At 47.9% G+C, this 14,600-nt stretch overlaps 1 protein-coding gene across 2 annotated transcripts in view; it reads left to right on the forward strand.

Moving 5' to 3' along the window:
• The window catches only part of Nisch (nischarin), a 49,180-nt gene that overhangs the window by 21,268 nt on the left and 13,312 nt on the right, over nucleotides 1-14,600 (forward strand). For both annotated transcript variants that reach the window (XM_005008270.4, XM_003480111.5), the window contains exons 4-13: nucleotides 5,246-5,294; nucleotides 6,215-6,378; nucleotides 6,847-6,942; nucleotides 8,362-8,457; nucleotides 10,879-11,031; nucleotides 11,746-11,814; nucleotides 12,219-12,404; nucleotides 12,541-12,669; nucleotides 14,077-14,190; nucleotides 14,466-14,577. In XM_005008270.4, the coding sequence (XP_005008327.1) occupies nucleotides 5,246-5,294; nucleotides 6,215-6,378; nucleotides 6,847-6,942; nucleotides 8,362-8,457; nucleotides 10,879-11,031; nucleotides 11,746-11,814; nucleotides 12,219-12,404; nucleotides 12,541-12,669; nucleotides 14,077-14,190; nucleotides 14,466-14,577 (1,168 nt within the window). The remainder of the gene's footprint in view (nucleotides 1-5,245; nucleotides 5,295-6,214; nucleotides 6,379-6,846; nucleotides 6,943-8,361; nucleotides 8,458-10,878; nucleotides 11,032-11,745; nucleotides 11,815-12,218; nucleotides 12,405-12,540; nucleotides 12,670-14,076; nucleotides 14,191-14,465; nucleotides 14,578-14,600) is intronic.

Genomic DNA, 14,600 nt, shown 5'->3' on the forward strand with positions numbered 1-14,600 from the left:
AGTGCGGGCCCTGGCTCCCTGCTGAGTCCCTTAAATTTATAGTTATAAGCTTCTCATGTTGGGGATATACTTGGTTCTGGGGTTCTCTGCACAGACATGCTCAGTTAGAATGTAAGTCACAGCCATAGCCTGTGTGTTCTTATAAAAGACAACCTTCTTCCCAACTCAGGGTGTAGTGCAGTGATGAAGTACTTTCCTAGACTGCACAAAGCCCTGGACAGGGGAAGAAGGAAAAGAAACTACCTTCGCCCAAGCTGCAGTATAAAATGCTGGTAGGCAAGAAGTGTGACAGATCAGTAGGTCCCATAGGGCATTTAGGGGAGTGAGTGTTTTAAATATATACAGCTAATGTTATTTGTTTTTCTCTCAGCGCTGGAATTTGAACCCATGGTCTCACATGTGCTAGACAAATACTCTACCACTGAGCTGCATGCTTAACCTTTTTAAAAAAAATATTTTTTTTGTCTTTTTTGAGACAGGGTCTCGCTATGCAATTCAGGCTGGCCTTGAGCTCACTTTGTATCTCAGGCTGGTCTTGAACTCGCAACGATCCTCCCACCTCAGCCTCCCAAGTGCTGGGATTATAGGGGTGAGCCACCATGCCTAAAATTTTATTTTGAAACAGGTCTCCATTGCTCAGATTGGGCTTGAATTTGCAGTCTTCCTACCTCGGCCTCCTGAACAGCAGGGAGACATCTGTCACCATCCTCAGTTTTAATTTAAAATTGTGCTTGTTTTCTCCGTAGTGAGTTCAAGAACAGTTTGAACTATATAGCAAGACACTCTCCCCCCAAAATTTTTGCCTTGTGTTAATTTAAAATTTTATTGAGGGTTTTTTTGGTTTTTGTTTTTATTTATTTATTTATTTATTTATTTTTTTTTTTTTTTGAGACAGAGTCGTACCATGTAGCATGGACTGGTCTTAAACTCATAGCAATCCTCCTGTCCCAGCCTCCCAAGTACTAATTACTGGCATGTGCCACCATGCCTGGCCAGTAGTGTTTTGTTTTGTTTTGTTTCATTCTATTTAATTAGCTTTGACTCAGACATTTGTGTCACCCAAATCACTTCAGATCCTTTTAGCACCCATGGAGTAGAGCATGAAACTTACTGTTCTCACAGGAGATTTTCCTGGGAGTATCAGCAACAGCTGAGGACAAAGGGCCACAAGGCCCCCTCTTCCATTCTGGTCTAGAGAGGTGTGATTCTGCCCAGCCTCCCCCACAGGCGCACAGTGCTCTGGGTCAGCAGGCTGAGGCATGTGTGCATTCCTCTGTTTCAGGCATCCTCCAAAGGTGAAGGTCAGCCTGGGAAACCAAGTAGAAACCAAGTAGAAAGTGCAGCAACAGTGTGCACTTCCTGTGCCCCTACAGCAGGGAGGAAAAATAGTTTGCTTTTGAGATGCCTCAGAAGTGAAAGCACGCTCCTTCCCTTTGCACAGTGAGGAACAAAACGAGACCCTGGCTCAACAGGCTTTTGTGACAGCAACAAGACAGACAGTTTAATACCTGGGTGTAGGCAGACAGAGGGTGGAAAGGCAGTATGGGGGAAAACACAAGCGGCCTTTTTTTAGGGATTGGAAAAAATAAAGGATATAAGTCAGGAAGGTCTTAGTAGACATCAGTGGTCAGAGTTCTCTGGCAGTCTTGCACCTCAGTGGGCAAAGTCACTAAGGCCTCTGGTATGAATTTGGGGTGTCTCCAAATGTCCTGAGACCTGCAAGATCCCATGTCCTATCTTATCTCTTACTCAGAGAACAATGTCTGCTGGCAAACAGGTCAAAAGCTCGGAAGCTCATGTCCTATTCCAGCCTTAGAGGCACAAGCCCCTTGGCTTTCACTGTCTCAGCTTTCTGTGTCTTCTGGAAATCCTGTGCTGTCTGTTTTACAAAGCCAGCATGCAGGGTGATTCTTATTTCTGAGCTGACACCAGTTGCTATAGGACATAAAGGTTGTTCATGCTGATGGTGAAGCAGGAGGCCTGTTCCTGTGGGAGGCTTTGAAGAGCCCTGTGTATTGACAGTGCTGAGAGGCCTCGCAGCTACTGTTGGGGAAGTGATGTGGGTGCATTTAGGCTGCCCCTGGGGCATCTCAGAGCCACCCCAGGTTGACTTCAGGGAGAATTTGTAGACAGAGTTTGGTTCCCAAAACTATTTGCATTGTTCATGTGCTCTTCCCAATCTTGAGGTCTTCACAGTTGCCAGGATAAACAAATTAACAGGTTCGATGGTACTGATGTTAAACTTCAGAGTGAGCCCATAACCTTTCACATTTAATTGGACCCCAATTATTCTGCTGGCCCTTGCACATTTGAGCCTGCACCCTGCCAGAAAGGAGCAGAAGGAAATTAGGAGAATACTTTTGCAATCTTAGGATAGAGGAAGAGGCCCTGCAAGTCACAAAGGAAAAGAACTACAGATTAAACAATGTAAAAATAACCTCAGTATGTGAAGAAAACCACCTGGAACAAAAAAGTAAAACGCAGGCTGATGGGGACATTAACCACCATTAAAGTAGCCATGTTGTATAAAAGAGATGAGAAACTGAAAAACAGGTTAAAGGATACCTGTGGCCTTTAAGTCCCATAAACATGTGAATTGCAGTCCTGGTGACAGTGATGTTCCTGTGAGTTATGAGGGTGATTGTACAGCCTCCTTCTGGACCTGATTACAAAGGCCTTTTGGCTACCGTCTGTCAGTTAAAATCTCACCTGTGGGATGTGGGGCTGTGGGGCTGTGGGCTTTGTGGAGCCCTGGCTGCTCCATGGTTGCCCACTGCAGTTCCAGGCCAGTTTGGTCATATACAGAAAGGCTCAAGGCCCAGTACTTGGATATAGCTGTGCTGGATTCTACTGTGTAAAATGGAAGGGTCATGGCACCTCCGTACCTGTGGTCACTTGGCTGTGTAACAAGGCTCAAAGAGCAGCTTCCTCCTATAGGGTGTTGGGAGGGGTCAGTGAGCCAGCACTCACAAGTGCTCAGGCATTGCCCAACATGGTTAGGGCCCAGCGTGTTAGTGGCCCTGTGACTGGAGGCTTAACCTTGTCATGCCCCCTTCATCACATCGCTAAAAAAAGAAATCCTCGGGGCTGGGGATTTAGCTCAGCGGCATAAGCGCCTGCCTTGCAAGCATGTGGTCATGAGTTCGATTCCTGGTATGTCGTGAGTGTCTTAGAGCACTCTGAACTCCGGGAAAGGTAAACACGCACACACGCCTTATCGGGACACGGGGGGTACAGTGCTCGGAAAGGAAGACAGGACACGGCACCTTTACTGTCTGCACCGCGTTACACTGCACTGCACGCACAATCTTTATTTTAGGATTCATATATAGTAAACCCGATCAGTTCACAGAGCCCAGATAATTAAGTAGTGAAAAGGCATTCTTTGTGGCAAGCTACAACGTGACAGACTACAATGTTTATTCTAAAGCTATCTAAGTGAAGTAAATAATCACAACCAGTTCTCATAACTTCTCTAGCCCAGGAAGAAATTCATTAGCTCAAGAATGTTGTTAATTTGTCTGCTGTTAGTGTCACAAAGGGTGGCCAGCCACTTCCTCAAGACTTCTGCAAAACAAAGCCAGCTCACAGTATGGATTCCAGAGGGTGAGGGGTCTTACTGAGAACAGGCATTCCTATTCTACCTCCTTTTCACATACCAGGGCGGCTATTGTAAATTGTAGGTTAGAGGGGGTTGGGCCTACAAAGTGACACCTCATCCCCCACACTGGTACCCGTAAAAATACAAAAAAAAAAAAAAGGAAATCCTCTCTACCTCTTGCTAGTGATTCTGGGTACCGTCGTGTGTGTGTGTGTGTGTGTGTGTGTGTGTGTGTGTGTGTGTGTGTGTGTGTGGTACTACTGGGAAATGGTGATTTCCAGGGAGATTTGGCACTTCAGCCCAATAAGGTAATGGGAACCTCTTTTCCAAAAGAAAAAAATATATATATAGGGTTTTTCTAACCCTAACCCTAATGCTAACCCATCCAGCCTTCATCTGGTTTCCCTGCTGTTGAGATCTTTCAGGTAGCCTCATAACTGGAATTACTTAGTTTGCCTTTTTACGTTCCTTGCTTTTTTATAAGTTTACACTCTCCTTTAGTCTGTTTGCTCTATAGAGCAGGAGTCCTGGAATGCATCCTGGATAGCTAATAACATAGCCCGACAAAATTGTACACTCATGGGAGCTGAGGTGACACATGCCCATAATCTCAGCACTGGGAGGACTGAGGCAGGAAGATCACTGTGAGTTCAAGGCCAGCTGGAGCAACATGGGGAAACCCTGTCTCAAAAAAACAGAAAACAAAACAAAAAATGTTTGGTAAACATAACGTAATTATGATCTTTGAGTAGTGTTTTTCATATCTGATTAGATGGTGCTCGAGAGTGCACTGTGGGTGACAGCAGACACTGTGCCTCAGAGGGCACACTGAGTGCAGGCTCCACCTGCACCACTGAGACAAGTCCCTCCGTTCAAACCCGTGCATACCAGGTGCTCCTTGTGTTTATGGGACCTGGCAAGTAAAACACAAGTGATTACCAGTAATGATAGTTCAGCCCACCTGAATTAAACAGGCATGTAAGTTTTCTTATTTACTTACTAAACTTGGACCTGCTGTATTTCATAAAATAGTTTAATAGCTGGATGTGGTGGCTCACACCTATAATTCCACTACTTGGGGGGCTGAGACAGAAGGACTGCTGTGAGGTCAAGGCCAGCCTAGACTGCACAGCAAGACCCTGTCTCAAAAAAACAAAAAATAATTTTATAAATTAAACTATTGTTTTAGCAGCTGTGGTATAGGAAATACACAAATATATCAAATAGTTTTTTGCTCATGATATTTGATAATGTTCTAATTACATGTGCAACATCACTAGTGGCTGGAAATGTTGCTGGGCATAGTGGTGCCTATGGGAGGTTGACACAGGAAGATTGCAGAGTTCAAGGCCATTCTGGCCTAGTGAGTTCAAGACCAGCAGGAACTAATTAGCAAATTTGGTGGTGGTGGGGTGATGCTCTAATACAAATAAGTCAAATGTTTAGCTATATTGGCTACAGTGTATCTTTATATGCACCCAAGACAGTCTGTCTTTGCTCAGTGCATCCCAGGCAAGCCAAAAGGTCAGAGCCCCATGGACTAGATAGCCCTACAGCAACACAGGGTACATAATAGGGAATGCACGAACTCCTGTGACGGAAGGCACAAGGACTTTCCAACCATTGGTTTTGTTTTCCCTGCAGGAGGTAAATGGGATCACTGCTGCACTGGCTGAAGAACTCTATGAAAAAGGTACAAATGGCCACTGGCCCTTGAGATGCCGGGCACAGCTTGTCTGGGCCTACCAGGCAGTCATAGTACTGAATCAATTGAAGTCCTGGCCAAGACCCACCTCCCTGAGTACTCAAACCCAAGTCTGCCCACCTGCATGCACTGCAGATGCGTAGTGGTCCTTCACCTTAGGGCTCTGAGTCCTGCGCTGGGAACTTAGCCTGCTATCAGGGTCTCTTCTGAGGCCCATGGCTGGTTGCTGGGAGAGCAGTGGTGTACTGCCCTCTTACATCTGGTTTGTCCTTACCTGAAAGGATTCAGAGGACAAATAACCAACCTGGGAGCACAGCCCTCCTAGAGAGCATAGGAAGTGTAGAGAATATATGAAGTACGAGCCTTACCATTGAGCCCTGTGTTTACCATCCTACTGCCTTCTGCCAGGAGCCATAGGTACTGGTGAGGACAGTAGTGGTCAGAAATCCAGTAACTGCTTGAGATTGCGTAGGTGAAAGGAGCAGAGGCCCCTATGCCAGTCAGTCCAGCTGAGAAGCCATCTTGCTCTCAGGTGCTACATTGTCCTGGCATCTAAGCCTGCACCTAACCTCAGCGTCTTCATTTGGAGGTTGTAACAGATCTGTTACCTAAATGCTGCCTCTCATTAGCCTTATCCGGGCTCCGTGCCTTCGCACTGACTCAGCCTCAGGGTGGACCCCTAGTGGCACAGTCCCTGTGGCCTTGTCCTCTGCTGTTACGTGTCCAGGGTTGTTCCGTGTTGGGTGTGAGCTCGGGAGGACAGCTGCTCTTGCATGCCTAGGTCATGGCCTCATTTCGATGCAGAGGGTGCGCCTGTTAATAGGTGCTTGCTCTGTGCTTATTGATTGGCTGGCTGGTGAGCTGGGGCCAGGGCCGAAAGCTCATCCCTCAGCATATGGCTATTGCAGGAGAGCAGCTCCTGGGGGCCGGTGAAGTCTTTGCCATTGGGCCCCTGCAGCTGTATGCAGTCACGGAGCAGCTGCAGCAGGGAAAGCCCACATGTGCCAGCGGGGACGCCAAGACTGACCTTGGGCACATCCTGGACTTCACCTGTCGTCTTAAATACCTGAAGGTAAAACTGTGCAGCTCAGTGGCATGGAGGTTGCAGGGTGGGGAGAGGGTGTGACAGAAGGTCCCTTTGTATTCTCAGCTGTGTTTCTGCCTGTGAGCACCAGGGGCATTTCACACACACACACACACACACACACACACACACACACACACACACGGGAATTGAAACCCAAGGCCTTTGTACTGAGTTGCATCCTCCCCCCACCCTCCACTTTTGAGGCAGGGTCTAACTAAATAACCAGGCAGTGTTCAAATTTGTAATCTTGCCTCAGCTTCCCAAAGTGCTGGAATTACAGGCATGTGACACCTGTCTGGTTTCATTACTTCAGACTTAAGCCTTGGCATGCTTTATTGAATGTAGAAGTGGTCAAAGCTTTAGAGGTGGCAGCTGCTGTTACCCCAGTCCAAAAGTGTGGATGGGGAGTGGTGGTAGCAGCAACCTTAATTTAAGCCATGTCTTTGGCTTTAGGTTTCTGGCACAGAAGGAGCTTTTGGAACCAGTAACATTCAAGAGCAGCTCCTGCCATTTGATCTGTCAATATTTAAGTCTCTTCATCAGGTAGAGGTAAGTCCCAGGGGAGCTGGATTGGTGGGCACCATTTTGCTCCCAGCTATCTGGCTAGGAAACAGTATTAATGTCAGTGTCCAGATGTAATTACAAGGCTCTGTTGCTTTTGTATGTGGCAATATGTGACAGATTCTGTCCGGGGAAGTCCTCTTCTGGCTTTGGCTGGCCCTTTCTCTATCCCTGGCATGGATGGCAGGGACAAGGGGTATAGCCCCAATTCCCACCTCATGGGTCTGTCAAGTCATGGGAAGAGTATTGTTTAAGTAGACATCCTAAGAAATCATCCTTAGGATTAAAGAGACCTAATTCCAAGTCTTTTATTTCCCCAGGCAAGAAACTTGGAAAGTTCCCTGCCCTCTGGGGTACCCATAAGAAATGGTTTATATTACTTGCTAATGAGCTCCTTGTTTCTCAAAACAATTTTGTCACCCATTTTAAAAGGAAAGTGAAAGTAGTAATAGTAAAAGTTGTTTTAAATGTGTTAATTGTGCAGTGTGGGTTGCTGGGAATTAAATCCTGGACCCTCACATTGCACAAGTCTCGTACCCCGGTTGGGCTCGAATTCATGATTCTGCTAACCAGCCTCCCAGAGTGTAGGGAAACAGATGTACTCCACCATGCTGGCTAAGCGTGTACTTCCTGAACTTGGATTTTGTGTTTAGCCCTGTGCTCTGTGTCCGATGTATACTCCTTGATCCAAACTTCCCTTGAAAATGGGCACTTTGATTCCTCGTTTATAACTGAGGAAACAGACTTAGGGAGACAAAAGAATTTGGCCAGAATAACACAGTTAAGGGGGGAAAGCCAGGATTTTAATTTGGCTGAGTTTGACTCCAGAGCCTCTGCTGCCCATTGACCACTTCTGACTGTAGCATCCTAGGCTCGCCTTGGAGACCTTAAGGGCCTCTCTGCTTGATGGAGATGGGGTATGTGCCTGGACCACTGGGAAATGAGAAAAAGGCCAGCCCACCCTCCTTAGCAGCGGGGTCTCTCTCTATCTGATCTGAAGAACTGGGCAGTGTGCTTGGCCTGAGTCCCTCCCCTTGTTGCTGCAGGACCATCAAGAGCAGAGGAGCCAGACTGGGTGAGCAGGAGGGCACCACACTCACTGTGCTGTAGGAGTCTCATGTCTCCTAGCACTGGTTTCTATGACTTACCATTTCTGCCTGCCTGCCAAGCCCGCGACGGCCCTTACAGAGAAAATGGAACTTATGGCTCATTGTTAATCTGGAATTTCTCTTCACAAACTATTTAGTCCTAAATAGCTTTGGGAAAAGGGAGGCTTATAGGTTACATTCTGTTGCTGAGGATTTAGACTTGCTCATAGTTGGACTGCTTTTGTCTTTATACCTATTCCCTGAGACTTCTGATGGGGCTACAGTGCCATTCCTGGGGCATAACTGTTCTTTGTTCCAGATAAGTCACTGTGATGCTAAGAACATCCGGGGACTGGTTGCTTCAAAGCCCACCTTAGCTACCCTGAGCATCCGCTTCTCAGCAACCTCAATGAAGGTAAGCTTTGCCTGTTTCCTGCCTGGGGCCCTCTCTGTGGAGCAGAGTCCTGACTGTGGTCCGCAGTACTGAAGACAGTTGTCTGTCAGTAGCCAGAAGTGCTGTCTTCCCCTAGGTTGCCACACACTCATATAGGGGACCACTTCCCCCAGACTTGAAAGCTTTAGGGGCACTTTAGTCCGCATCTTCATCAGAAGGCCATGGTCTGTACAAGCATACTGCTTATCGCTGTCTGGGACCCTGGCCTGAGCCCTGATCACCGGCCAGAGGTTACGGTGCAGGAATGAAACAGAGACAGAAATAATCATGCAAAATGGGGAACCAAGACAGACAAAGTCCAGTGAAGACAGAGCAAGAGGCTTGGTGCCATGTATATTTATTGGAATTTCAACATAAGTAGTGAGTTTCCGATGGGAAAAAAGGAGAACTGAAAGGCTAATCTGCTGACACAGGCAGGGCTCATGAACTGAGGAGCAAAGCATTCCAGCAGAGCTGTTATGACAGTAGCTTTTAAGTTAATCAGTAGCTGCTTAGCAATTACTAAGGCTCTTGGACTAGAAAAGTAATTTAGGCGAGAACTGCAGCACTTACCATGGTTTGAGGCACCAGGGCCGTTTGCTGACCTCCACTCTACCGGCAGTAGGATGGGTTTCACCCAAGACACCAGAGGGAGCCTCTCTCTCGCCCACTTAGCCATGGACTTCCTGTCTCATATTCATACATGCCAGTTATAAATCACCCCTCCTGTTCAGCCTCACGGTGTTCTCCCACATATACAACACATTTATAATAGCTAAATCTTGGAAATAACCTGTATGCCTTACCCATTTATTGTGGCATTTGTCTACAGTAGAGTACTACTGTACCGTAAAGAAGGGTAAGCTTAGGGTGTTTGTAGGTAAAAGAATATAGCTTGAGACTATGTTGTTAAGTGAAATAAATCAGACACACAAGCTTAAATATCACCTGGTTTCTCTTTTATGGGGAACCCCAAGCATAACTAATGAGGAAAACAAAAGATCATGAGAAGGAGGAATTGGCAAGTGGGAGGTCCTGAGTTTAAGTCCCTGTACCAAAAAAAAAAAAGTAGGGAAATCTTTTTCAAATGAAGAAAACAAAAGATAAAGGGAAGGGGGAGAGAAGGAAGAGTAAAGAGGTTTTTAAAAGAGATGAAGAAAAAGTGGAAGTAGAGCTTTTGCAAAGAAAAAGGGAACAAGGGTTGGAGGAAGTGGGGAAAGAAAGGGGGCCTCTTACGTACATGCACATATGTATCTTATGTACATGGGCAAACTCAGCACAACAAATTAACCATCATGGGGCTGGGGATTTAGCTCAGCCGCATAAGCGCCTGCCTTGCAAGCAGGCAGTCGTGAGTTCAATCCCTGGTACCGATAAAAATAAAAAAGACAAAAAAAAAAATTAACCATCATGTACTCCAAGCATGTACATTATTTCAGTGTCAGTGTAGTTAGCAAGCCATTTTAAGGAACTGGGGATTTTTTTCCTCCAGAAAGAAGGGGAATGGTCACTTTTTAATGAGTAAACTGTGGCTGGGATGGAACCTTCAGTTGCCTTACAAGCCCTGGCTGAGCACTTACAGTAGACGGTAAGGTTATGAAGGTGCTGGCCTATTTGTACAGGAGCAAGAGTAACGTTCCAGTTGGGAACATAGGATATTTCTTTTTCCTTTCTCTGTGTCTTTCTATGTGTCTTAGTAATACTAAAATTTTCCATGCATATATAAAAATCATCTAATGGCTAAGTTTATGACTTTGGGGATGTGATCAAGAATTGGATTTGGGAAAAACACTTTCTCGTGAGGCTGCCGTGTGAAAGGAGAACGCTGCAGAGAAAGCAGGCATGTTGGGCTGGCTTGTCTCTGTCTGAGGCACTCGTTGCTGCTGATAGGGGAGCCCTGAAGGGACACACTGCAGGAGGAGCAGTCTTGAGGGGCTGATGTCAGCCAGGGAGGCCCGACTTCTTCCTTATGGGATTCTCAGGGTGCCATGCTGCCCTACTTAGCACTGATTTTATCCCTGTGAAGTAATAATTTAAAAAGCCCGCTGTCTGCAGTAGGGGTCACTCTGAAAACACAGTTGCTTGGCCACGCTATGAATTCAGACCTCCAAGCTCTGAAAGAGCCAGAAAAGGCATCACCATGTAGCAGATGCCCTTAGGGGCTTGAAGGACATTTGTTTCTGAAATAGGGCCAGAGCATGTTGTAAGTGGCTGTTATGTTGCTAAGCCTTTTGGTTATTTCACAATTGTTTAAAGACACATACACAGAAACCCCATTTTAATGCAAGCTCACTTCCACATGCTAAATATGATCCAGCCTTTCCTTAAATTTTGCAGCGGTAGTGTTTCAGTTAGTGTTGCGTGAGGGCCCGAGCTGCTGCCTAACAGATGTTCTTAATACAGGAAGTCCTTGTTCCTGAAGCGTCAGAATTTGATGGATGGGAGCCCGAAGGCACAGCCCTCGAAGGCTCTGTGACTGCCATCATCCCCACATGGCAAGCATTGACCACCCTCGACCTAAGCCACAACAGCATCTCTGAGATCGACGAGTCTGTGGTATGCTCATGACAGCCAACCAGCTTCAGCCCTGGGTGTTTCATTTGGCTGTTTTTGGAAGAACCGCACAGAACCTATATCCAGTGCTCTGTATGTTGCCTGCAATTATAAAGCTAAATTTCAAAAGGAGAATATTTAAGATAGGCAAGGAAATACCTGGAACCAAGCGAAGCATGTTGACTGCAGGTGCATTGGCTCTGCAGCAAGTCCCTGATTCACGAACAGCCAAGTCATGAACTTCACAGGTGTATTGTGTAGGCTCACTTTGTCATCTTACACATGAGTCTGACTTAGCAACGTTTCTCTTGGAATGAATGGAACTTGTTCATAAATCAAGTGACACATTTACTCCCAAGGAGTAAAGCAGAAAATTCTTCTGAGGTCACAGATGTGACCATATTAGAGTGGCATCCAGATAGCCTTAGAAAAATGATGTGATTCTGTGTTTGTCAGATGGGACAGGCAGGGATGAAGTAGGGCAAACTCCCTCTCTGGAGTGTTGCCGTGTGTTGTTGTTATAAGCCAAGTATTCTGTAAAAACAGTAGGTGGTGCTCAGCCCTGGAGCCCTGTGTGTTCCTTCCGCTGGGTGGGAAACAGGAGGCGTCCCTTCAGTGGTCCTGCAGGGAAGTCAGGAAGGTATCCAGCTGTCACCTGCTGGGACAATGGAGGCTACATCCTCTAGAGTAACATTGGATGGTTTTTTCTTTCACAAGAAACTGATCCCAAAGATTGAATTCCTGGACCTGAGTCACAATGGAGTGCTGCTCATGGACAACCTGCAGGTAATGTCTGGGGACTAGGCATAGGCTCTGCCATGTCCTCATTCTCCCAGGTTAGCAGGCAGGTGCAGCATGTGGATCTGGCCTCACTCACAGGTTGATGAGGGGAGGGAGGCTGCACCTTCCCATCCAAGCTCCAGCAGTATGCTTACTGTTGCTCTCCTCCTGAAGACCCATAAGGACATACAAAACCTAGTGTGGTAAAGATGTGCAGACTCGTTCTCAGTGCTCACCCCTACCACTCTGCAGGGCCTGCTCCTGGGCTATGGTGCAGTAGGGGAGGGGCAGCTCCCATTCCCAGTAGCTGTCAGACCACCGGAGCTGGCAAAGCAGGTGGGCAGGAAGGCCCCAGCCCCATCTCTGGAGGCATGCCCTGAGCTGCTCCCCTGTTCTCAATGCCGCTGCAGCACCTGTACAACCTCGTGCACCTTGACCTGTCCTACAATAAGCTTTCCTCCTTGGAAGGCGTTCACACTAAACTGGGCAATATCAAGACCCTGAACCTGGCAGGCAACCTCCTGGAGAACCTGAGTGGCCTGCACAAGCTCTATTCCCTGGTCAACCTGGACCTCAGCAACAACAGAATCGAACAAGTAAGCACCCCTAAGAGGGATTCAGGGCTCTGGGGTTTCTGGGCCCTTTTCATTTAAAAAGGGCCATCCAGCATGTTGCCCGGTTGCTGAGATGCTAAGAGAAGGGGCCAAAGCGGGTAGCATTCATATCTTACAGATGGAGGAGGTCCGGAGCATAGGTGGCCTGCCATGTCTGGAGCACGTTTCCCTGCTAAACAACCCGCTAAGCATTATCCCAGACTACCGGACCAAGGTGCTCGCACAGTTTGGAGAGCGGGCCTCAGAGGTAGGTGCCAGCTCCACCCAGGCAGCCCAGCACACTGGTGGATGGAGTCACAGTCAGCATGGGCAGGAGATGGGGGTCCACCATCCTTGCCTCTTCACAAGGGCATCTCTAGGGATCTTGAATGTTGGAAGTTTACTACCCCCTTGGAAGAGGTTCTCAGTTCCTCCTGCCCCTCTCCTGTTGTGGATTGTCAGCGGCAGGAGTTCCCCAACAGGCTTTATGCCACTTGTGTCAGAGATTCAGACCAGGAGGAGCAGAGCCACAGGCTTGGTATGGGGAACTATCTTTAACTTTAAACTCAGGGCCTGCACACTAACTTACATCCTCAGATTTTGGGGTCGGGGGGATAGCCTTGCTAAGTTACCCAGACTGGCCTAGATTGTGAGATCCTCAGCCTCCCAGAGTGCTGGGGTTATAGAGATGTGCTGCCATACCTGGCTTGTCTTCAACTTTTGAAAAATAACGTTGGGACTGGGCATAAAGCTCAGCAGCACAGTGTCTACCTCACAAGCACAAGGTTATGAATTCAATCCCTGGTACCAAAAAAAATAACAGTAGCATTGTTTATTCTAGTCAAGGGGCAGAAATTCTTAAAATAGTCATGTTTCCCGGCCAGTGTCTGGCTATATATACTGTCTGATTACAAGCCCAGAGTGTTTGCCCACCTCTGCCACTGGAGCCCAGCACAGTGTCTGCTGCCTGCTGGCCGTAGCCATCTACCTGCCACTATGCAGGTCCTTCCCTGGGTTCACTCCATTGCATCAGCCTCAGGTAGGCCCTGCCCTGTTCTTCTGCTGATCCATGGTGCCTCTATTCTAGCCATATCCCACACCTGAAGATATATGAGGCTGCTTGCGTCCCAACTCTGCTCCTTTTTTCCCCAAGTGCCACTGTGTCTACACTGACATTACATCAGTCTTCCCAGGATGCCACCTCCTCCCCTTTCAGGTTCCAGGCTAGGAAGACTTCCCAACAAATGGTGTTGGTTCCTGTACAGGCCCTTGGGACTTTTATTCAATGATGCCACTCGTTCCCTGAGTGCCTGCCAACCGGCATCACCCCCTGCATTTCTGGACTGGGGTCCCTGCCTTTTCCATACGGTTTATGTGTCTCTGCTCTCCTGGTTCCACTGTCCAGAAAGGCCCTCTGCTTGCTCTTGGGCAATCTGAGCTCCACTTGTGTGTGGGAGCTTAGTGCCAATCCTCCCTTCCCTCATCGCAGCCTCCAGGAAGCTGCTGGAGAGATCCCAGGGGAAGATGGGGCAGTCGGGACTTCCTTAGCCTCTAGTGTCCTTACGGGGCCTGGCCCATGGCAGCTACTCGTGTTCCCTCAGCAGTGCCTCACCATCTTCCTCCTGCATGCTTGACAGTCCCCGTGCTGAGATAACACTGTCTGGCCACTGTATAGGTCTGTCTGGATAACACAGTGACCACAGAGAAGGAGCTAGACACTGTGGAAGTGCTGAAAGCAATCCAGAAAGCCAAGGATGTCAAGTCCAAACTGAGCCACCCAGAGAAGAAGGTGGGCATTCATGTGAGAGGTGGAAGGGAGGTTCTCGGAGAGACTGGGCTATGGAATTGCTTGGAGCCACTGAGTGCTGGCTGTACTTCACTGGTGCTCAGGTGTGAGATGGGGCAGTGATGGTGACAGAACTCACCCCTCAGGATTTCTGTGGGGCCATCTTGGCCATCACCTGTGTCAGGCAGCCATTGAGCTCCTTCCCCCTCAGCCCCGTCATTTCTGTTGTTCCTGCGCCTCCTGCTTTCCCCTGGGCTGACTCAAGTGCTGTTCCTCAGGTTGGTGATGATTCCCGGCTCTCGGCTGTTCCCTGCACCAGGCCCAGTGGCTCACCCCCGCTTTCGGCTCCCACCTCTGCCTCCCTGCCCCAGCCCATCTTTTCCAACCAAGGTAATCGAGTGTGGATCATGCTC

This window comes from Cavia porcellus, unplaced genomic scaffold (genome assembly GCF_034190915.1).
Source record: "Cavia porcellus strain 051 isolate PalLab524CR breed Dunkin Hartley unplaced genomic scaffold, mCavPor4.1 scaffold_10, whole genome shotgun sequence".
Classification (NCBI taxonomy): domain Eukaryota; kingdom Metazoa; phylum Chordata; class Mammalia; order Rodentia; family Caviidae; genus Cavia; species Cavia porcellus.